This window comes from Podarcis bocagei (assembly GCF_964188305.1).
Source record: "Podarcis bocagei genome assembly, chromosome: 3".
NCBI lineage: Eukaryota > Metazoa > Chordata > Lepidosauria > Squamata > Lacertidae > Podarcis > Podarcis bocagei.
Window position 1 is genome coordinate 15,264,723 of NC_138127.1, and position 24,039 is coordinate 15,288,761.

The 24,039-nt window shown below is 44.0% G+C and overlaps 1 protein-coding gene and 1 long non-coding RNA gene across 2 annotated transcripts; one reads left to right on the top strand and one right to left on the bottom strand.

Moving 5' to 3' along the window:
- Positions 1 to 147: 147 nt before the first annotated feature.
- On the top strand, positions 148 to 3,272 carry LOC308584480. The gene is made up of 2 exons (XR_014006815.1): positions 148 to 1,015; positions 1,430 to 3,272. It is a non-coding gene; the product is annotated as an uncharacterized lncRNA (long non-coding RNA).
- A 12,903-nt stretch (positions 3,273 to 16,175) lies between these two features.
- On the bottom strand, positions 16,176 to 24,038 carry E2F6 (E2F transcription factor 6). The gene is made up of 7 exons (XM_081189227.1): positions 23,916 to 24,038; positions 21,895 to 21,976; positions 19,675 to 19,891; positions 18,776 to 18,935; positions 18,531 to 18,644; positions 17,611 to 17,758; positions 16,176 to 17,066 (listed from the first exon to the last, which is right to left on the bottom strand). Exons 1-7 carry the CDS (start codon positions 23,991 to 23,993, stop codon positions 17,035 to 17,037), a joined length of 831 nt encoding a protein of 276 aa, XP_081045353.1. The 5' UTR covers positions 23,994 to 24,038; the 3' UTR covers positions 16,176 to 17,034.
- Between the last annotated feature and the right edge of the window lies 1 nt (position 24,039).

The window sequence follows — 24,039 nt, forward strand, 5'->3', positions numbered from 1 at the left end:
CTGACTCAATCAACTCAGCAAAACCACCTCCGCTCCCCAACTCACTGCCCGGTGTGGGAGCGAAAGGACATAGACACGCGCAACGGGACGGAACGCGCAACTGTACGCGCAAAACGCGGTAGCGGGGGTAGCGCAAGAGCGGTGAGCCTCCGGGAGGCGGCCCCTCGCGCGACGGCGGCACGCAAGACCATATAAAGCTCCCGAGGGCGAGGAGGGAGGGGGCAGAAATTGAATCCGCCGGCCGCTCTCGCGCCCGCCAACGATTTGCCCCGCTTTGCCCAACGGCCAAGCGAAATTTCTCCAGCTGCCGGGTTAAAGCGAGGCGGCTCTCCTCAGACGAGGCTGGTCTGGAGTGTCGTGAGAGGGCGGCAAGCGGCTATTCGGTTTCGTTCCTAGAAGGTGGTTCTGGTGGGGTTTTTCTGCATCAGCAGGTGCCAAAATAACTTGGGGTCAGACTAGGCACCTTGGTTTGAGGGGGGGAAGGAGGGTCACCAAGCCTCAGATTGCGGGGTGAGGCCTAGGACTACTGTCTTAAATCCAATAAATAATAATAATAAATACAATTTATAATTTCAATACTTCTTCTTAGAGGTTTTATGACAACCGGGAGGTACTTAAATTTATTAAATAAATACAGCGGTGGGCAGATAAGAAGTAAATAAATCAAGCTACCTCAGGTGATCGCAAGCGTTAAATCTCAAAGACAGGTGCTGACGGGTTTGGATCTGCTGGGTTCAAAGCCCTGCATCTCTCAAGGGGCCTCATCAGACAGTAAAAAAAGGAAATAATGAATGTCCCCACCCAATTTCTACACTGGCCAGTACAAGCGATTAGTGCTTGGGATGCAGTGGTAAATCCACAATGCTGCTCCACTGTGGCCCCTCATTAGGATTGCCTTTTAGGACTCAGCTCTGGTATTGGAAGGAAAATTCCGCTCAGCTCTGGCACAGATTCAGACTTGCCCATAGGAAAGCTCAACAAATGGGGTCTTAAAAGAATTCCCAGTAGCATTAAGGTAGGTTCAATAATAATGATGATGATGATGTGTAGGAACTGTAGGACTAAATCGGCAAAGGGTACTAAGAGATAGCTTGCTAATTCCTAAATCTCCAATAAGTTGCATTGGTTTCCCATTGAGCACCCAGACCCACTAATTACTATTCCACTACCCATGTAGCACCAAAATGATATTGCTGTTTAAGCATAAGTTTCTTCCATTATTTCATTTATTAATATTTTTATTATAGCAGATTCCCTGGGCAAGCTTACCTCTAGTGAACACAACTTCTAAAGTTACTTTATATACATAGGCTGAAATGTTCCGATATAATCCTGAGCACACTTACTTTCAAGTAAGTCCCTGTGAAGTTAATAAACTCACTGTGAAGTATTTGTGTTTATTAGGTTATTCTTCTACTTTCTCCTGCAGCTATCACAGCATCTCCAGAATCCCAACTCTGCTCAAAGCCTCACATGCACCCTCTCAGCACATCTAGTTGCCTCAAGTGCCCGAAGAAGAGGTGGGGGGTGGGGGCAATGAAGAACAGGACAAGAACTGAGAATATCTTTGATATCTCTGGATCATCCCTATACCTGGTGTGCATGTATTTGCATTACTAAGTTAAAAGCTTACCCAGTTCTTCCAGAGCTTGTAATTCTGCAGAGCAGCAAGGCATCTCTGGATAGAACATGTAGCATTCTTCTTTATTTCCTGAGGAAACAACAAAAAAAAGTCTTCAGAAATATGCTTTCATCTACTTACCTTTGCCCTGGAATTTCTTTATCAATCCCTGGATGAAGATCTGTCACACACAATGAAAAAGACAGCTATGAGTATATAGATAGAATCTCTGATATTTCTAATAACTGAGTCTTGGGACCAACTGGCTTGCTCCGTTGATGGGAAGCCTATCTTTTACCATATGCTGCTGAAAGCGGCTGGGGAGCACGGGCCGCCAACCAGCTGGGAGGTGAACGTGCAGCTCCCCCTGCCACCACCAAGACTGGAAAGGTTTCGGCATCCCCTTTATCATCTTCACTGTCATCAAAAACACCGTGTCACTACTCAGCTCAGGTACAACTGAAAACTGGTGCTGCAGCTTAGAAAAGTGGAAAAATAGTTCTTTTTTTCCACTTCCACAAAACCAATTTGCACAGTATATGCTTGGCAGTGGCTGGGGGAGCTGCACACTTGCCTCCCAGCTAGTTGGTGGCCCGCTCTTCAGCCGCTTTCAGCAGTATATGGTACTCCTGCGGCTCCTGCGGACTTTTCTACGAGGAGGGAGAAGGGACTGACTTGCTGCCTCAGTCTCTTCTCCCACCTGGGGAAAAGCCCGCAATAGCCACGCGGAGCTTGTGTGCAGCTCTTGGGGGCTTTTCCTGCTTGCCTCCCCATTTCGCTCCATAAGATGCACACACATTTCCCCTTACTTTTTAGGAGGGAAAAGGTGTGTCTTATGGAGCGAAAAATATGGTAATTAATTCTAGTTAGTTTAGGTTTAGGGTTTTAGTTACCGGTATATCGAAATGATTGTAGACAGCTGCACACACGGCCAAACAGCTGGGAGATGGGCGCGTAGCTCCCTAGCCTCCAAACTGGTTGGCAGCCCGCACTCCCCAGCTGCTTTCAGCAGCATATGGTAAAAGGTTGCAATTATAAGCCGCACTTTAACTTTTCAGGGTCTGAAATTGGAAAACAGTGCAGCTTGTATTCGGGGGTACTTCCTTTTATTTATCACTTACATCCAAGAGGGCTATTGGCATAGGAAAGATAAAAATAAAGAAGACGACAATCATTTTTATAACGTTGATACTGGTACCCTCAAGCACCAGTAGTCAACTGCCGGTTGTCATCTGCTGAGCAAGCTTCAAATCATAAGGGGATAGAGAGAAGAAAGGTGATTGCCTGAGTAGATGATGATGCCATAGGTGGGTTCCGTTGAGTCATTGTATATTCATATCTCAACATCTTCAGAGAGTCAGCAGAAATTGTAGTTTGAAAAAGAGTCAGGGTTGCCAACTGACCATATCTTGGCCTCCTTTTGTGCCTTTCAAAAAGGACCAGTCTGTGGAGATGTACCAGTGAAATACCGGTACGTTATTTGCATGGATTTAAACATGATCATGTACTCATTACTGGAGATCAAACCACTGCTAAGAGTTATAACTACAAGGCCCCTAGTTCAAAATATGACAACCCTAGGAACAGTTCTTTGTAACTACATACCACATTGTGAATTTTGCCCCTAATAAAGTTTTTAAGTTGAAATTTCTCTACTGTGGTGACTGCCTCCTATTTTTGGTTTTGGTTTCTATGCCTCAAACACATGCATGAAATACAGAAATGCAAAAAAGAAGTTTTTTCCAAGCATCAGGTGGATGAAGAAGCTGTATCTGTTGAATTTCTTGGGGTTTTTTCTCCCCTTCTTTCCTGAAACATTCCAATACAGTGCCGCAAGGGGAGATTTTAAACCTCCTGTTATGTGTTCCTTTAATTTGTAATCCTCATCTCCAGAATACAATAAATGGAGGCTCAAACAATCTCATTCTCTCCACCTTTGCACAGCAGAATCCACTTCTGACTTTGAATTACGTATGTACAATGTTAGAGTTAATTGTTTTTTGTTTCATTCCACCCTGTGTACTGAGTAGAAAACTTGCCAAAATGGTTTGAGGCATATGTACATCCGTGTGTACATACTCAGATCTCATGTCATTGTGTGGAGATTCTCACATAATGTGTGATGCAGTCGACTGCTACATGCAAGAATCTTCCGTTTTAAGATGATTAAATATTAAAAGGTATTGACATGAAGGGCAGACATTAAATAGTTGATTTCTTTACACAGTTGTTGCTGGCCACAAAGAATATCCCCAGTGCCTTTTTATGTTCTCACAGCAGTGAATCATTTCTCCCCTATGTTTCAGGGTTCCTGGCCCATAATTTGAACCCCTGGGCATTAATCTTCTTTTCAAGCAATCATGCAATCTAGTTGTGCTTTGTAGCAATCACAGTAACTTCACAGTTTGTAATGTGACCCTGGAGAGGTCATTTCAGTACTGCTAACACACGGTTTGAGTTCATCCCTGGAGGTGCATTCCATTGTCTCTCAAGACAGACAGATGCCAACAGCATTCGTTGTCACTTAGTAGTAGAATCATAGAACTGTAGAGATGGAAGGGACCGCGAGGGTCATCTAAGTCCATCCCCTTGCAATGCAGGAATCTTTTGCCCAACACGAGGCTCTAACCCACAACCCTGAGTTTACCTCTCCTAGTATTGTATGAGTTTAGCTTGGCAGTTGATTTTATTGTTTACTTTTTAAAATTACTTATTTAAAGCATTTATACCCTGGTCTTCAGTTAGAAAAGTTCCCACAGCAACTCACAAACCAAAAAAAATAACATAGTCCCTATCTTCAGGTTTACAATCAAAAGGACATGCAAGAAAATAAGAATGGGGAAGGAAAAGGAAAACAATAAAACTTAGGCACAACATTCTAATTTATAAAGAATTTATAAGGACCACCTTGGATGGAAATGGGCTGATCACATTTTTTTTTTTAACACATCCACAAATAGGCCTTAGCAGCCTCTGAGAAAAAAATCATGGTGTCATAGCTCCTGGAACTGCTGTAATACAGCCAGTTGTTGCACTTACAGGGCATGTCTGAGACCTAGGCAGAATCTGCCACTTTGTTGTGGCAGGTAGGCTAATGTGGCCCAAATTGATACCATCACACCCAAAGGAAATGGGGTTCATCCTCACAAGGCAGTTGGTAATAATTGTCTCCAGAAGAGGGGCCTATCCCAAATGTTGAAAGTAGCCGTGAGGGGAGATGGCAGTTTCTCACTGCCTGCTTCCTTAATACGTCTTTCTTGTTACACAGATAGTTACGCAAGGAAGATTTTGTAAGCAATAGTTACTGTTTCTGGATGTAAATTGTAAGCAGTTACTGACTGGCATACTGCATTATTAGTTGAATGCCAGGGAATAGGATGAAATCATGTCTTATAATATATATAAACTTGAAAAGATCTGGATTGAAGCCCACTTTTGGAACGATGCAGTCTCAGTTTAACTGGCTTGGTGCAGGGATACAGAATGACTGCCCTGGGCCTTGGAAGTACACAAGGGCAGGATGCAAAAACAGTAGCTGACAAGTTTTGCATTAACTCGGATAGTTTGGGGAGCCTGGCAAATACACAGTAATGTGTTTGCTTTGTGAATGGAGTCTGGTCTAGCACAATTACAGATTAATTAATTTGCCACTTTTCTAATGAGTCAAACTGCAGAACTGAGAAGCAGATGGAAATTTAATTAGTAGGCCTCACAATGGTTCTGATCAAAAGATTCATGCAATTGTCCCTAATTTACATGTTCTTTGCAGGGAATCAGTTACCACCTGATTTGCTCAAGGTCACACAGGACAGCCAGTAGAGTATAATTCTGTTCCAGATAAACATTTAAAAAACAAACCTTGGCAGTAAAGCTAGAAAAAGCAATCAAACTAGTACCCAAGCCAAATAATTTGCCTTGAAAGCTGCCAACATTAAGCTGCGTCCATCACACTTGCAGGGACAAAAATATCCCCAGGCCAGAGTGTTAAGAATGCTTTCCTGCTATCCCTGAAGGGTTCTTTTCCTAAGTTTTTGGGTGTATCTGCACACCAACTTCTTCATGCCTCTGGTGCTAAAGCATATCTAAAAGAAAAGTTGCCCCAAGCAGGTGCAGAACTTAAGAACCTTGCATCCATTTCTGCAAGCACTACACCACCAGGGCATTCTTAGCAGCAGAGCCCATTGCACCTAATTTCCTAAACCACTGAGTTACTGGCCTAATCTTTGCTATGCTGCAGCCCAGCTGCACCAGAAGACTTGAATAGCGGCTTGGCAGACCCTATATAAATGTTACTTCAGGCTTGCTTGGTGTGTCAGTCTGAGCAACTTGATGCTAAGGCTCCTTGTGAATTGCTTCATTTTGTTGTTTTCTCTGGAACTCAACCTTCAGCCTAGCTCTTTACTGTGGCTCCTGGAACCCTGATCCCCTTGCTCAGTCCGAGCCGCCAAGAGGAGAACTCTGCGGGAGCATAAGAACATCAAACACATAGTTGTGTCTATTCCGTGATTCCTCAGAAATACATATAAGCTGCAGGCATGCTACTGACTTTCAGTGAAAAAGAACAGTACAGCAGAGCACTTGCAGTTGCAGATATATTTTGGGAAATATGTGGGCACACACTGAAAGTTCAGAAGCAGTCAGTTGTCGGCATCCGTTTGTCTCGAGAGACAATGGAGTGCGCCTCCAAGGGTGAAATCAAACCAGTATGTTAGGAGCACCAAAGTGACCTCCCCAGGCCTGGGTAGTGTGCATGGAGATCCTGGTCTGCCCAGACAACAGCCATCCTCCCAGCCTTGTTGATGTGGTCCAAAAGAAAGCATAGCAATATGCGCGGCAACAGTTTGGCTGCAGGAGGTGCTGGAAGGAGGCATAAAAGGCGCCATCCAACTGTCTTAGGCACTCCACTTGGGATTTGTGTAGGGTTTGCTCCCGAGCCTTTTCTTCTTCTGCAGATATCCTGTAAGGCAGCAGAGGTTTAGCATCAGTTTCCCTTCTCTAGATGGGCTACCTTCCCAGGTTGATGAGCCCCAGCTGCCCCTCACGTCCCTCTACAGCTCATGTACAAACAGGGACGCGGACTTATAAAAAATATTGGGGGGGCCCGGGAAAGCTCATGAATAATAAATAAGCTCATGAATATGCAAATAAAGTGGCACCGCCTCCTCGTGAGCGAATAGGGGAGAGCGTGCTGCGCCTATTAATCAGCTCCGGAACAGCTGATATGCGGGAAACGTGGGGCTAGCTGGAGAAGAGAGGGCTGGCTGGGAGGTGTGGCCGGTCGGGATTCCCCTGTTCTCGCGGGGGCTGAAACCGCCAGGAGGAAGGAAATTCCCCCCGGCAGTGCCTTGGCAGTGGCGGTGGTGCTGCGAAGCAGCGAGGCAGGAGCCCCCGCCCCCGGGGATTCCCTAATCTCGCGGGGGACGGCCGGGGCTCTCCGACTAGGGCGCGTGGCTGGCTGGCTGGCTGGCGAGGGAGCAGGTGGGGAGGAGGCGGGGGACGGCGGCGGCGCTCTGCTGGAAGGGCGCCCGAGATTATTGGGGGGGCTGAGCCCCCCCAAAAATTTTTTGAGGGGGCTCGAGCCCCCTCAGGCCCCATGGAGTCGGCGCCTATGTGTACAAACCGCCTTATTGACTCTTGGACCCACTATTGGTCTCGTCCACTCATTGTGGCTACCCTCACCTGGTTGATCTGGCCAGTTGAAGATGTTCCCAGGGTGTGGCTGCTGCCGTATGCTGACAGATTCTAGGAGCCAAAGATGAGAGCCAAGTGCTGGGTAGGGACCAAAGGTGGACAAACTACCCCAAAGAAGAACAATGTTAAACTATATATACAGAAACTATACAGTGGTACCCCGGGTTACAAATGCTTTGGGTTACAAACTCCGCTAACCCGGAAGTAGTACCTTGGGTTACAAGGTTTGTTTTTTCAGATGTTTATCTGGAATGGAATTATAGCCTACTGGCTGCAGTGGCGTAGCGTGGGGGGTGCAGGGGGGGCCGGCCGCACCAGGCGCAACTTCTGGGGGGGGGCGCTCGCACTCGCAGCTCTCTGCCCCCTGCTAAAATCCACGGGTTAGGGGGCGCAAATTACTTGCCTTGCCCCGGGTGCTGACAACCCACGCTACGCCACTGACTGGCTGTCCTGTGTGACCTTGAGCAAATCAGGTGGTAACTTATTCCCTGCAAAGAACATGTAAATTAGGGACAATTGCATGGATCTTTTGATCAGAACCATTGTTTGCCCCAGGATGAGAACAGAAATCGTGTGCCGGCAACACAGCGGCAGTGGGAGGCCCCATGAGCGAAAGCGCACCTCAGGTTAAAAACGGTTTCGGGTTTTGAATGGACCTCCAGAATGAATTAAGTTCATAACCTGAACAATGAGTTATGGGGCTGCAGTAGGAGGGAGAACATTTGGCCCCTGGTCATTTGGGTGGCATCTTTGCCAGTTCTAGAGTATCCCTTTTGAGGTGCATCAAACAGAACAAGAGATACAGTATTCCAAGCACCAAAGATTTGTGTAAAGGAATTATTACAATGTCAGCATTTTTATTTTAAATCCCTTTCCTGGTTATCGCTGGCATGAAATTTGCCTTATACACAGCCACACACTGTGTTGTTGATGTTTTCATGGAGCTATCCACCACGACGCCAAGATTTATTTATTTACAGCATTTTTACCCAGTTCTTTAGCCAAAAAACTTGCATAGCAGCTTGCAAAAGGTCACTAATAGGACAGTTGCTGTCCTCAGCCTTTTCCTGAACAATTACTGCCAGCGCAGATCCCATCAGCATATCTTTATGTGGTAGGATTTATTGCCCCCCTCTCATTTTACACTTAATAGCATTAGGCATGTTCATACCCATTGACTTGGTTTGGAGAAATACTTTAGGGGCGCCTCACAATCCCATTTTGTTTTTCATACCCCTGCATAATGTGGGCTTATCTGTAGCTTTGGCTTACTCATCTCTCCAGGCCATTTGTGAACAAGTTAAAAAGCATAGGCCCGGTACCTTCCCACAGAATAGATACCTGCTGCTTACATCCCTCCATTGTGAGAGCTGTCTCTGTATTCCTCCCTTCAGCTTCCTGTTTTTTAACCAGTTGCCAATCCATACGAATACCTCTTCTCTTATCACATGACTGCTAAATTTACATGGGAGCCTTGGGTGAGGAATTTTGTCAAAAGCCTTTCAAAAGGCCAAGTACACAATGTGCTGGATCACCCTTATCCACTTGCTTGTCATATATATATATATATGGATTCTACTATGCTCTCTCTCTCTCTCTCTCTCTCTCTCTCTCTCTCTCTCTCTCTCTCTCTCTCTCTCTCTGTGTGTGTGTGTGTGTGTGTGGTTGGCTGAAAACTGCACTGTTAATTTTGCAGATGAATACAAAAATCCCATCTTAGCTCACATCACTCCAGCTTGATTTATACTTTTGAGAGAATCAACTACTCATTGCTGCTGTAGAGACAGCAGAGGGAACAAAACAAAAAGCAAAACACATACTTTCAGCCGAGCTATAGGCAAGCAGTTTGTGTTGTCATTTGTTGATTTCCAAGCAACTACATTTCCAGAAAGTTTGATATATTTAGAATTCAGAGAACATTTGGACATTTCTGTGTTGCCTTCCAGCTGCATTCTTACAATCTGAGACACCATAGCTGAAATCTTAAACCAAAACTGTGTTGTAAAAATGTAACCTACAAACAGAAGGTTGAATTTTAGGCACTTAAATCTTTCATTCACACCAAATGACCCTTTTGAAGGCTTAAACTTTTTATTGTCTCCCTCACTGCCCCCTGCTATTACAAACAGAGGAAATGGTAGTTATATAGCTGCCCCGTCTCAGTAGCATTTTCTTGAACATGCACTTGAATTGCAGTCCACACATCATCAGCCTGCCAAATGTTCAGAGGACTGCTGCTAAAATTTATTCACTGTGGCTGTCCTTAGCTAAAACAAAATCTCTTTCCTTAGAGAGGATATTCACATATATTATACAGTGCAACGAAAACTTCAGCATAAATATTATACAACCTAAGAATTGCAGTACAAAATTGTTGTTGTTTAGTCGTGTCCGACTCTTCGTGACCCCATGGACCAGAGCACGCCAGGCACTTCTGTCTTCCACTGCCTCCCACAGTTTGGTCAGTACAAAATACAGAGGCCCAAAATACAGTACAGTATCTTGCTTGCATTATAGATTTGTATGAAATTAATTTTTAAAGTGTGGCTTAGATATAGAACTAAGAAGTTTCATTGAGCAAATGAAGAGAGAAAGGAAGGGAGAAAGTTATATGCATCTTAATTTGGTCCTAGTCCAAGCACACAGCTCATTGCATCATAAACTTATTCTTGGAATGTACCAATTCAGACTACAGACTACAGATACAGGACAAGGGAACTTCTCTACAGTGAGAAAGTAGCCTGTTAGGGAGAGGATTTCCAGCCTATCATTCTCCTTACTGATCATCTAGTTTCTATGCACAACAAGTTTTTAAATGATCAGGGCAGCCATTCATGAGATTCCCCCACCTGCTGTCTGAATTGGTATAGCCCAGACACAGTTTATGACAAACTATCTAAGCATGACATTGGTCATCGTGACTGACAAATCCCTCACATTTCAGCAGGACGTAGGCACATCCCATCTTTGTGCCCAGGGTATTTAGGAATTATTGTTTTGCCGATCCGAGTACTTGTGACAAAAAACTCACAGAAAACATGTGACAGAGATGCTCAATATGTGAAGAAATTCCTAATATCTCAATTCTCATGATAAAGGACAATCTAGAAAAATACACACCAACACTGGTTTGGTTGCAGTTTGCTCTCTAAATAAAGATTAAAGATGCTTCCATTCACCTTTTTTTGGGACGGGGCGTTGCTGCTGCTGTCTAGTTCTTTTACCCCACATGTTAGGTTGAGGTGGTTCTACCCAGTTATTTTAGATGGCTGTGACTTCAAATATAAACAATGTCTGATCTGCATGAGTAATGGAGTCCCAGAGCTCTTTGGAACTAAAGCCGTAGCAAATGCTTGTTGATATATTTCTCCTTGTCATTCAAGTCAGCTGATGTTGTGGAAGGGCTGAATCAGTGCCTGGGTTTGGTAATAGACCTGAAGAGGGTCAACAAACTGAGGCTTTATCCTGATAGATCAGAGGCCCAGTGTCATGTATGGAGCTGCAAGTGTCCTTGGAGCATGGAGTGTCTTTCACCGGTTTTGAGTGGTACATTAGCAGCATCCATTGTCCAGCCATGGTTATCCATGCTCTTTTGGACTACTGCAACACATTATGCATGGGGTTGTCTTTCAGAATTGTTCAGAAGCTTCAGCTTGTGTGAAGTGTGGCAGGTAGACTTTGGGTTAGTGCTCCCGTTTCGAATTATCTCACTTGTTTAGAGAGACTTTATGGGCTGACTATTTGTTTCTGGGCTCAGTTCAAAGTTCTGGCATTTACCTTTAAATCCCTAAATGGCTTGGCACTGCGGTGAAGGAAGAAGGGTATTCCTATTTAACCCCCCCCCCCCAACTTCCCCTCCAGTGGTTCTTCAAACCGTATTGCTGCCACCATTTAAAATCACTTATACCCATTGCACCCTTATCTTGCAATTAACCCTAGAGTAACTGTGGCATATAGGCATGGTACAAAGCTCATAAGATATAATTACTATAGTCAACAAATATATCAGTGCTTATTTATTACAAGATTAGGTGGGGCACAAGCTGATGTGGTTACTTTAATATAGCACTGTCTCTTTAAATGGGTCAACTTGCTACTGTCACTTTAAATACCAAAGCTTTATTTTACACCACTACTAAAACAAGACAGTTTTGAGGAACCTTATTAAAGCACCTTTCCCATTTGCACTTGCATTTCCTCCACCCCACTTTAGCCTCACCAACACTATATAATTACTAGGATATTTTGTTGAAGCCTCTGCTTCAACCACTACAATCAACCTACTGAAGCGCAGATCTGTTTTTGCGGTCCCATCATGGAATCTACAGTACCTTTAGCTTTCCTACCAGAGCCTAGATTTGCAGACTGACTCGCTCACTACTTCTCCCCTCTCAGCTCTGTAAACAAAATTGACCCCTCTGTAAATATGTTTTGCCCTCTTCAGCTAGCCTTTGGCCACCAGCAAGCCTTGGGCCACCAATCTCCTCAGCCTTCCTTTCAAGTCTCTTCTCCCTTGATCCTCTTCTTATTCTAGGTGTCACCAAACACTAGCCAAGCCTGACTAGCACCCAGCCATATTCACTTCTTCTGGCTCCCCTAGTTTAGCGCCAGTCGATTGCTTAAAATTCTAAACCTGCAGCAGGCAACCAGAATGTGCGTATTCTTCTGTTCTTCTGCATACTTCAGCCTCTGCTTAGCTGTTAATTAAGGTCCCCCAGTGACAGTTAAACCAACGTTCACATCCCTAGGGCTGCATATAGGAAGATGGTTGAGATCACCAATACCAGGGGCACGGAATGAGCTTCACCCTTATGTAAAGCGCAGCTTTTTTACTGTCTCCGGTAGAAGTTGTACCCGTTTTGCCTTTTAAAATAGGAAGTAATAACCACTTGACTACACAGATTTATCAGTGTGTCATCAAAATAATCCGTTCCCGCTGAAAACAAACATTTGGCTATCTCGACACCACAGAAGCACTGCATAGGAAGGGAGAGTCTGATTTCTCTCAAAAGCACAAGACTGCCACCTGGAGTAAGAAAGCAGTTTGTTACATGACAACTGTGATTTTGTACAATGATTTATATAGCAGAGTCAATCAATGAGCCACATTGGCTGCCAAGGCAAGTTTTGCACTCTTCAAAAAGACATGGCCACAACAGCCCCGAGTTTCTCACAGGGCGACATTCCAGGATTTGGGAGTAACTGCAGTAAAGGCCCTTGCAGCTGATGTCCCTTTCAACTTTGAAGTTCTACAGTTCTACAATTCTACCGCTGTGAAGTAACAGGGCCTGGGCAGCTGACTGAAACTGCTGTAAGGACTAAACTAGAAAGCTGTGTCTCTTAAAGTGTGTGAGTATCAGACCAGGAATGGATTTAAAAGGTAAGTACCAGTACAGTGGTACCTCGGGTTACAGAGGCTTCAGGTTACAGAGGCTTCAGGTTACAGACTCCGCTAACCCAGAAATAGTACCTCGGGTTAAGAACTTTGCTTCAGGATGAGAACAGAAATTGCGTGGTGGCAGCGAGAGGCCCCATTAGCTAAAGTGGTACCTCAGGTTAAGAACAGTTTCAGGTTAAGAACGGACCTCCAGAACGAATTAAGTTCTTAACCCGAGGTACGACTGTACCTTGAATTCAACCCAATATAATATGCAATTATGAAAGGTGAAGTCTCCAGAACAACAGCAGTAGATGAGAGACTAATATTTATGTCCAAACCTCCTCAGGAAATACAGTAAGAAATCCTCACTTTAAACACACAAGATATTACAGCACCATATTTTCCATACATTTCCTAGGTGGAAGCCCTTCAAGCTTCTGATGAAATTCCGACCAAATACATGCATATATGTCTATGTTGTATGTCTCTAGTGAACTTCTCCTTAGGCTGTTTTACTCGAGTCGCTCCACAAACATGATATAAAACACAATGTTGTGGGATCTAGAGAGTCTTATCACCTCGACGATATGAAGAAGTTTGGCTTCTGTTCCTCCATCGTTTTTCATTTTGAAGGCTTATCACTCATAACAATTGGTAATGTACAATTAAAATGTTTTATGTTGTGCTGTGAAGGTTTATTGTATACTTTAAATGGGCTGACTGAATTCAGCCAGGAAGCAAACTAGCAAGTAATACATTTCTTCAAAAACAGACTGCAATATATAACTGAGCACCCAAAATCGGCCAGGAGGTGAGAGCAGCTCCACGTACAGCACATTCCAGCAGCAAATTGGGTACAAGGTATGGATAAGCATGACAAGGTTTCTGTTCTGGAGCCTCCACAAGAACTGCTTTTGGCAAGGTCCCCTGGCTACTGCCACCACCTGCTTAGGCTTGCATAGATTCAATTTCTGGTTGTTTAACTGGCATCTCATATGGTGGATCAACGAAACACCTAACACAGTTTCTCTTCTTCAGCCGCAATTTAACTTCAAGCCGTATGAACTGTAATAGGAACAGGGTGGAGGGATGCAACGGAGAAATTTAAGCTACCAAAACCTCTATTGCAAGCAGCAGCGGCGTAGTGTGAGTTGTCAGCACCCGGGGCAAGGCAAGTAATTTGCGCCCCCTCTAACCCCTAACCTGCCGATCTGAGGTGAGTTGCCGCTGGCGCTGCTGCCCAAACCACGCCGCTTGCCCGGAGGAGGAGGGGGGCAGAGAGGCGAGGAAAATGCAACATGGCCCAGCAGCTGCAGCAGCAGCAGCGGAGGCAGGGCTGTGAGGAGGGGCTGCCTGGCGCGTCCTCCGCGGCCCTGACGCGCGGGGCTGAGAGCTGCTGCCTGTCGGACGCCTTCAGCCCGGACGCGCGCACAGCTCGTTGGTTCCACGAGACATGGGGCTCTGCTACAGCCTGCGCCGGAGGCTCTTCGGCGACTCCGGAGGCAGCGAGCGCGCCCCCCCCCCAGATGTTGCGCCCGGTGCGGCCGGCCCCCTTGGCACCCCCCACGCTACGCCACTGGCAAGCAGAACCAAGGCCCTGTGGGATGTCATGATAGCGAAATCTGGGAATGACTAGAGGAGGTGCCAAGGTAATTCCTCTTAGATCTTCTTGTCCCTTGTTCTCAAATGAACTCCTGAGTGTTAAGTCCAGGATTCTCCCAAACGGAAACACAGGCTGTGGAAGTCCTGTTCTACATACAACCAACCTATGAAAATGCAGCCCCAGGAAACTTGATTGCTCCAGTTTGTCTGCATAGGAGAGCTGAGTAAGGAGGGAGAATTCCAACCATTACTTCTGAAGAAGAAGGAGGAGGAGGAGGAGTTTGGATTTGATATCCTGCTTTATCACTACCCAAAGGAGTCTCAAAGCGGCTAACATTCTTCTTTCCCTTCCTCCCCCACAACATACACTCTATCATGGCATAGTCCATAATCTGTACTTCCATTAACCTTATTTATGGAAGGAATTACTGGGCTACAACCCAGAGAATTTTTATTACTAGTTATGAAACTATAAGGTAGTGCAGTCCATGTGTTCTTTGGCCCTGCTTGTTGACTTTTCTTGGAACTAGAACGATCAGGACCAATGCCACCAGCAGTGACAATGGAGCCACCTCAGAATCTAACAGAGCCGAAGCTAGCTCAGACTTGCCTCCCATTTTGGCACGTCTGCTGATGGCAGGCACTTCCACTCGCCCACACATTTGACGGACTGATGGGAGAGCGCCACGTCAGTGAATGGATATGCCTCCACGCAACCCAAACCCTCTTTTCCAGCCCAGGGCAAACTGGGATTAGACTGCTCAGTTACCCAATTTGTAGTACTCCTACATTTCTGAAATTTGAGACAAGATAAAATATGTTAATTATGCATCAAGTTAGAAAAACAAAACACTGTTGTAAAGCAATTATGTTTTGATACTGCATGCAAAAGGAGAAACCGCAATCCCATGTACACTTAACTCCCTTGAATGCAGTGAATCTTGCTTCCAAGTAGCTAGACCGGTGACTGGGAATGGCCACCAGGACCATAGAACACCGGTCCTAAAGGATCTTCACTGGCTCCCAGTGCTGTCCTTTAAAGCCCTAAACAGCTTCAGCCCAATATACCTGAAGAAGGGTTTCCACCCCCATCGCTCAGCCTGGACACTGAGGTCCACCTCCAAGGGTCTTCTGATGGTTCCCTCACTGCGAGAAGTGAAGTTACAGGGAACCAGGCAGAGGGCCTTCTTGGCAGTGGTGCCCTCCCTGTGGAACGCCCTCCCTTCAGATGTCAAGGAGATAAAGAATGACACAACTTTCAGAAGACATCAGAACGCAGCCCTGTGTCGGGAGGTTTTTAATGCTTGATGTTTTTATTATGTTATTAGATATGCTGTAAGCCACCCAGAGTTGCTAGGGAAACCCAGCCAGAAAGGCGGGGTACAAATAATAAAATTATTATTATTATTATTATTATTATTATTATTATTATTATTATTAGTAGTAGTAGTAGTAGTAGTACTTTTGCTTCATTTATGAAAAGAAACACCCCTGTTGTAATGTATGTTTTAGTTTAGGAGAGGGCAGATTTCAAGTGTATAGGATCCATGTTATTTTTCCTAGAAACTCAAGATCCATGAGCTGCTGCCAAGTGCAGAATAGTGGTGGATGCTTTGAATTTGGGAATGAAGATGGTGCTTTCAAGTAAAACCATTCCAGGTCTCTCCTTTTCCCTTCCCCATTTCCTTCATTTCTGCAGCCTAATTAGGCAGGGCTGGGGGAAGAGTCACCCAAAACTCATCTGATAGACCTCAATCTACCTTCCGACTGCTCCTGCAATTTATAGTTCACAAACTATAAATTCATACATGAAAGGTTTGAAACAACTGTAAATCAATGGAGCTTCAAAGTCAAACAAAAATGACAAATACTTTGTATGTGTAGTATTTATCAGTTAGTGTTTATTTGAATTTTACTGTACAGAGGCAGCCCAAATTTCCACTGATAACCATTTAAACATGATATACATATATACACATGAACCAAGCAATTTCAGCTTCTTGAGGACTTCAAGCCAGTTTCATACAGAGTTCAAGGCATATCACATGAACAACATCCATGAAATGAAAATAAAAATCACCTTGTTTTCTGTAGTCTTGTTCTTGTGTGAAACATTTCCTTTTCCAAATCTTTACAGTGGAATAATGGTTTAACAATTCCACTGGGCAATAGTGCAGCTTCAGAACTAAAGTGCATTTCTTCCAAAATGGTCCCTTACTGAGCATGTTTTGTTCCAGGGTCAGTCAGTTCTGAAGAGCTAATATTTTTTTATTAAGCAGTTAATTACAACTTCATGTTCATTGTGACTTCCATGTATGAAGATGAAAGAGAGGCCCTTTAATGACACATTAAATAGTTTAGGGTGGCTATAATATGCGGCACACAAGACCTGTATAAAATGACAACCCTAATCCACGTTTTCAGATTTTTAATTTAAGGATTTTTTTTAGCATGACAGCACAGTATAACTTCGTCATTTAGTTGTGAACACATTATTCCAGAGCAAAACCAACATGAAAAGGGGAAGGCAAGATGTGACTTTACCCTCAACCTCTGTGCCAAAGGAAAGGTTAGGGGGGGAAATATTAGCTCAAGGCAGAGAGTCCGCAAATCCAGTGCCTGCTCTTGTTCTCTTAACTGTAGTTGAGACAGAAATTTGTGGTGCTTGCACTGGCCCTCCATGAAGCACATCCAGGGAAGTCCATGAAGTGGAAGTTCAGTAATCAAATGCCTCAGTAGTCTAGCAGGTCTTCGTATCTCTGATATTGCTCACTGTAGAAGGTGAACACAAAAGACAAACCATTTGAAGAAAAGGAATAGCAAACCACATTCAGGTAATCTGCTGAACATATTTTGGTATGGGGGTAAAATCCCAAAACAACTTGTGCTTTAAATCACATTGAAACCAGTGGGGTGTACTTGAGCAGTAAAAACTCACAAACGTAACAGATATTAATGTAACCTAAGCGTTTCACAATGTTTAAGACTAAAACTTTAGATCAGGGGTGGCTCTTTCTAACCCAGCTTCTGTCTGCCCACTGAGGTTTTTTCCTAGTCAATACTGAGCTTCTATTTTATTCCCAGATGTTGAACTGTCACCTATCCTGAACTCCTTAATCATTTTATTAATTATACTGAAATAATTAAAATAAAACAGTAAGATTCCTTATCACACATCTGAGATTAGGTGTGTCTGTAGATTAGCAGACAACATGCATTTATGCCGATACAGGTTTTAACCACGTTTCCAAGGAGCAGGAAACTTGTAATTGCTGCATGTCATTTTTATAAGCGTCCATTCCATTACCATATTTACCTCCATAATCATCCATTGCCTGTCTTCTTTCGCACGAAATGTTATCCATATTTTTCAAAACATCAGCATTTGGATCGTCCAATGGCACTTCACATAAATAAACATCAATGGGTCCCTTTGTGCTTTTGATGCGTACTTCTATGCAGTCCTGCAAGACAACAACATTGGCTGAGAGCAGGGTTGGACCCATGCTGCAGTAAACATTCCCATAAAAGGTAAAGGTAAAGGTAAAGGGACCCCTGACCATTAGGTCTAGTCGTGGCTGACTCTGGGGTTGCGGTGCTCATCTCGCTTTATTAGCCGAGGGTGCCAGCATACAGCTTCCGGGTCATGGGGCCAGCATGACAAAGCCGCTTCTGGCGAACCAGAGCAGCGCACGGAAACGCCGTTTACCTTCCCGCTGGAGTGGTACCTATTGATCTACTTGCACTTTGACGTGCTTTCAAACTGCTAGGTTGGCAGGAGCAGGGACCGAGAGACGGGAGCTCACCCCATTGTGGGGATTCGAACTGCCGACCTTCTGATCCGCAAGTCCTAGGCTCTGTGGTTTAACCCACAGCGCCACCCGTGTCCCTCCAATAAAAGGTAGAGATGTTGTAAAACTCAAGGGCTTGACATATTTGGAAAAGAAAAAAAAAATTAAGGTCCTGGACAGTAAATTGTTTTTTCACACAAAAAGTTTGAGAAGGGTCCCAAATCCCATTTGCTATAGATGCTGCTCATCTATAAACTTACTTTACTTCTGAGGCTGGCAGGTTGGTGGGTGGGGTGGGAGAGGAACATGATACCACTCAGGGAGATCTGGTTCAAGTGCCTGCCCCCTACCTTAAGTTTGACCTTAAAACATGTGTAGCTAGGTCTGTTAAACTGCCATCCAACCCCACCCAGGTGATTTATAAAACATGCCAGGATGCACTTACTTGTTTAGGAGCTGGTACCTCCATTTTGGTTTCTTCTGGAGCCTTGATTGCAATAACAATCTGTTCTTGAAAAGTCTGAATGCTACGAATATCTTGGTAGGTTACATAAGCTAGTGTACGTGATTGTCAAGGAATTTCAATAGCAGTAGAATGTATGTTTTCATATGAAGTACTAGCACTATTTTAATTGCAGTTGCTCAACGCCAGCAAGTCAAAACTCTTACAAATGCTTCAGAAAAAGGATATCTTGCCTTTTCTTTGTCATCTGTTAAATCATACAATTGATGAGCACTGTCCTTGATTAATTCATCTAATGCTTCCTCCATTTCTGTTAAGTCATAAAGTTCATCTCTTAACTTTTGATGCTCTGGTGTCCTGATAGTAATATGCTTAATATCTGATCCACTAAAATAGAATACGAAGTTTTTTAGACTTTCACACACCCGCTAAAGAAAGAAGCAGCATTGCATTACATACCAATATCTAGAGGAGCTTTTGGTAAGAACATGGTCAACTCTTGGAAGTGAACATTTATCAATTGGCAGCTACATGTTTCATAAAAGGAAGCCAAGCCCTAGAGAATACTTACTAATAGCCTAGTTCTCTGCAGAGTTTGGCACACCTAAGCTCATGAACATCTGGAAAAGGATCAGACTATGTATTTGTGTGTTATATGCTATATTTGTATATTATATACAGAATCTACCTTTGTTTAATAATATGAGTTGCATAAGGTTGCATAATTAAGGCTACAATCAAATAACCATGTATAAACAAGTGCCATTTTACTCAATTAAGATTATTTATATCATTTCTGAATTGCTTCTCATAAAACATCCCAAAGTGATTCAACTATAAAAACAGAAACAATGCAACATGTATAAAAACAAACAATTTGAAATCCAATACATAATCAGACTTGGATAAAAAATTTTACTTGGGCTTATTGGGAAAGGAAGGTCTTTGATAGGCACCAAAAAGATAATAGTGATACCATTTGTCTGATATGCAACAGGAAGGAGTTCAGAAGGGTAGGCATTGCTCTAGTACATGTCCAATCCATAAAAAGTACAGAGTAAGGCTGCACTTAATTAACACAAGATCTCAGTTCTTGTTTTAAAGCCATAATGGAAAATCAACTTACACCCACTGGATAAGGTTCTTGGACCTTTTCTGAATAAGATGTATTCCATCCAGCACATTTGTGATATCATACACTCTTCGCTTCCGCACTCCTAGTGTCCGAGAAACCTCATTTAAATCAAGAACCCCTTCTGGTGAGACTTTGACAAGGTCCATGAATCTCCTGGTCAAATGAACCAATGATCCATCATAGCGGGGCTTTCTGCTGTTTATAGACTCTGTACAGGGTTAAACAGTAGTTTGTTAGCCTATGACAACATGGTGATCAACATGGTGATGAATTAAACCATCCTGCCTGAGATCAGTCACTTCAACAATGAAGCAAGTTGGAATTTGGTTGCCTTCAGATTGCCAGATCTTTACAGGAGGGGCCTAATTGTTATAAAACAGAAAATTAAATGGATACTGTATTTCATTTCATTCATTTATTTAATAAAATTTCTATACCACTTGTTTGTAAAAACAACAACCCTCAAAGCAGTTATAAACGTTCACAATTATCAGCCAGTATACATTTGGCTTTTATGCACAGCCATAAATTTGCTCAGGCCCTTTTCGCTATGCCAATTCATATGTAATGGGGAACCATTCTTTCCTATCACATGAATGAGCCCTGGGTTAATTTGCTCCCCATATCCTGCGTGGTTACAAAGATAACACGTCTACTGTTAAACAAACAATATTTCCCTGTGTTTGCCAAACCTGAGGAACGGTTGATTATTAAACAAAACCCAGTAACAACCTGGTTTGGACACAATTATAATCAATGAATTGCTTTTGCCTGGCATGGCCCATGACTGGTGGGCACTGGTGGTGGTGTTCCATTCTGTGTTTTTCAGAGTAGTGGGTTTTCCTTTTCCCATTCAGTGATGACAGAATATGGTCACCATTGAGTATGGTGGTTGCCTTTACGCCAGTCCCTTACCCCACAGTATAGCTCATTCAGTTAAAAATGAATAGGCATTTTTTTACAACAATACCCAACTGTGCCATTTGTATAAACTTATCATTACTTTCACATGGACTAAACTTTAGAATAGAAAGTTGCAGGGCAGCAGCTTCCTACTCAAGATTCTCCGAATTTTAATCACAAACATACTTAGATGTAGATTGCAGTATATCAAATGAGTTTCTGTTGCAAGAAATTCCATCAGGTGTCTGTTGCAAGAAATTCCATCAGGTGTTCCATCCTAACTCGGCCCCAGACACACTGACCAGATGTCTGGAAGCTGTGGCTGGATGGTTACGTGGGAGCCGGTTGAAGTTAAATCCTTCGAAGACAGAGGTCCTCTGGCTGGGGCGGGACGATATGGGATCGAGGGGGCAACTCCCATCTCTTGCGAGGGTGCAATTAGTGCCAGCACCGTCCGTTAAGAGTTTGGGTGTAATCTTCGATACCTCCCTCTCTATGGAGGCGCAGATTACAGCTATAACAAAGGCGGCATTTTTCCATCTCCGCCAAGCTAAGCAGTTGGCCCCTTATCTCTCTCGCCCTGACCTAGCCACTGTGATCCATGCGACGGTCACCTCCAGACTGGATTATTGTAACTCGCTCTACGTGGGGCTGCCCTTGAGACTGACCCAGAAACTCCAGCGGGTGCAGAATGCCGCGGCGAGACTCCTTATGGGGTCTTCGCTGCGAGATCACATTCATCCGGTACTATACCAGCTGCACTGGCTCCCGGTGGAGTACAGGATCAGGTTTAAGGTGCTGGTTTTAACCTTTAAAGCCCTATACGGCCTAGGACCCTCGTACCTACGGGACCGCCTCTCCTGGTATGCCCCACAGAGAAACCTACGGTCTGCAAACAATAACACCCTCAAGGTCCCAGGCCTCAGAGAGGTTAGGCTGGCCTCAACTAGAGCCAGGGCCTTCTCGGCTGCGGCTCCAACCTGGTGGAACGCTCTGTCACAAGAGACTAGGGCCCTGCGGGACCTGACATCTTTCCGCAGGGCCTGCAAGACAGAGTTGTTCCGCCAGGCCTTTGGTCAGGGCGCAGCCTGACTCCCTCCGCTGGCAACCTGCACAGAATTTTGTTTAATCGGTTGCCATCAATTTGATTTTAACTAATTTTTATAATGAAATATTTTTAGAATGTGTTATTATTTGATTGTTTATTTGATTGTTGTTAGCCGCCCTGAGCCCGGCTTGGCTGGGGAGGGCGGGATATAAATAAAATTTATTATTATTATTATTAATGGGAAAAATGAAAGAACTTACTTTTAACTTTCACAAAGGGTGTTTCTTTGCGATTAAAAGACACGAAGTGTACATCATCTTCATTTTCAACTTTAATGTGTGCCTATAAGAAATATGTAGGTAATTAAATATTATTTCTTCTTAGGGACATGACCAGTTCACATAATAAACGAACTTTCATCATAGGTATTTGGTGTCAGCTATACAACCAAGTTATATGCTGCTGAAAATACAGTCTACAAAGCGTACTGAAAGAAGCTTCAAGGTTTCTCAGTATCTTACAAGTAATGATGGTCAATATTTCCTTAAACACACTTACTTGTTCAGCCATTACCCATCTTCTTTGTAATTCACAGGTGAAGGGGAATGTTGCTGTATTGTTTTTGTTTGTCACTATGTTATGCATTTATGAGTTTTTATACTGTAAGCTCTTTTTTGGGTTTTTAAAATTGGGCTGTTGTTTTTGTTTTGATTTTATGTATTTGATATTTTATGTGAACTGCCCTAAGACCTTCAGGTATAGGGAGGTATAGAAAGAAAGAAAGAAAGATCGCCCTGTGATCCTTGGATGAACGGCAGAACAGAAATTCAATAAATATTATTATTATTACTTTATTCATTAAATATAAAAAACACAATTTGCATCATAGGGATATGAGAAATGGTGCAATGGGCAAATGCTTCATTCAGCACCATCTCACGAAACACTATTTTTATATATTTTACCTATTTATTAACTTTGCGTTCCACCCTTCACCCAAGGACCACACGGCGGTTCAAAATACAAAAACGCGTGGACACAAATGACCCACGAAACAAGCAACCGAAGCAAAAAACGTGCACGCCTCAACACAGAAGAATGCGCGAGACACCCAACATTATCTTGAAAAATCATTTCTCAGTATCTTACAAGTAATGATGGTCAATATTTCCTTAAACACACTTACTTGTTCAGCCATTACCCATCTTCTTTGTAATTCACAGGTGAAGGGGAATGTTGCTGTATTGTTTTTGTTTGTCACTATGTTATGCATTTATGAGTTTTTATACTGTAAGCTCTTTTTTGGGTTTTTAAAATTGGGCTGTTGTTTTTGTTTTGATTTTATGTATTTGATATTTTATGTGAACTGCCCTAAGACCTTCAGGTATAGGGAGGTATAGAAAGAAAGAAAGAAAGATCGCCCTGTGATCCTTGGATGAACGGCAGAACAGAAATTCAATAAATATTATTATTATTACTTTATTCATTAAATATAAAAAACACAATTTGCATCATAGGGATATGAGAAATGGTGCAATGGGCAAATGCTTCATTCAGCACCATCTCACGAAACACTATTTTTATATATTTTACCTATTTATTAACTTTGCGTTCCACCCTTCACCCAAGGACCACACGGCTACAAAAACGCGTGGACACAAATGACCCACGAAACAAGCAACCGAAGCAAAAAACGTGCACGCCTCAACACAGAAGACTGCGCGAGACACCCAACATTATCTTGAAAAATCACAAAAGGAAAAAAAGAGGACCGAAAAAGGTTCAGCTTAGTAATGGCACGGGCTGGGGTTCAAGATGCAGCCACAGACCAAGTAGTAAACGCAGCAGCAGCAGCAGCATGGTTTTAACTTGAGGGAAGAAGACACGTGCATGCGTGTGTTTGTGTGAATGTGAGCGAGGGAAACACGCCCACCATTCTACTCCATGAAAGGTCCTAAACCTATTCCTTTCTTTCTTTCTTTCTCTCGAACTTGTTCTTTCACACAACCCCGTCCCGTCCCCTTCCCCACAAAAACAGCGACCCCCCAGGCCCCTTCGCAGCACAGGCCAACCCGCCCGCTCCCCGACCTGGAGTCCCAACGTCAGCCCGCGATCGCTGCCCCCAGCTGAGCTGAGGGGACGACGACGACGAGGATTACCCGCCGGCCTCAGGACCCCCTTCTCTCGCCTTCCCCCGCCGCCAGGACCCGAGAGCCCCGTTTCCCGAGCTGGAGAAAGCGGCGCACGGAGCCGCCCGCCCCGCTCCCCCGCCTTCACTCACTTGCAGCAGGTCCATGGAGAGCTGCGGGAGCAGCACCGACGGCTGCTCGGGGCTGTGCCCCACAGCGGGAGCGGCCATCTTGGGCGCCCTCTCTCCCCAGGGGCGGAGTCTCCGGCGGGGCCTG

Coding starts and splice junctions, on each gene's coding strand:
- E2F6 (XM_081189227.1), bottom strand. CDS start 23,993: ATGGCCGCTCCCGCTGTGGGGCACAGCCCCGAGCAGCCGTCGGTGCTG. Junction 19,892..21,894: donor ACCCTTTGTGAAAGTTAAAA/GTAAGTTCTTTC, acceptor AACCCTGTACAG/AGTCTATAAACAGCAGAAAG. Junction 18,645..18,775: donor ATGACAAAGAAAAGGCAAGA/TATCCTTTTTCT, acceptor CAATCACGTACA/CTAGCTTATGTAACCTACCA.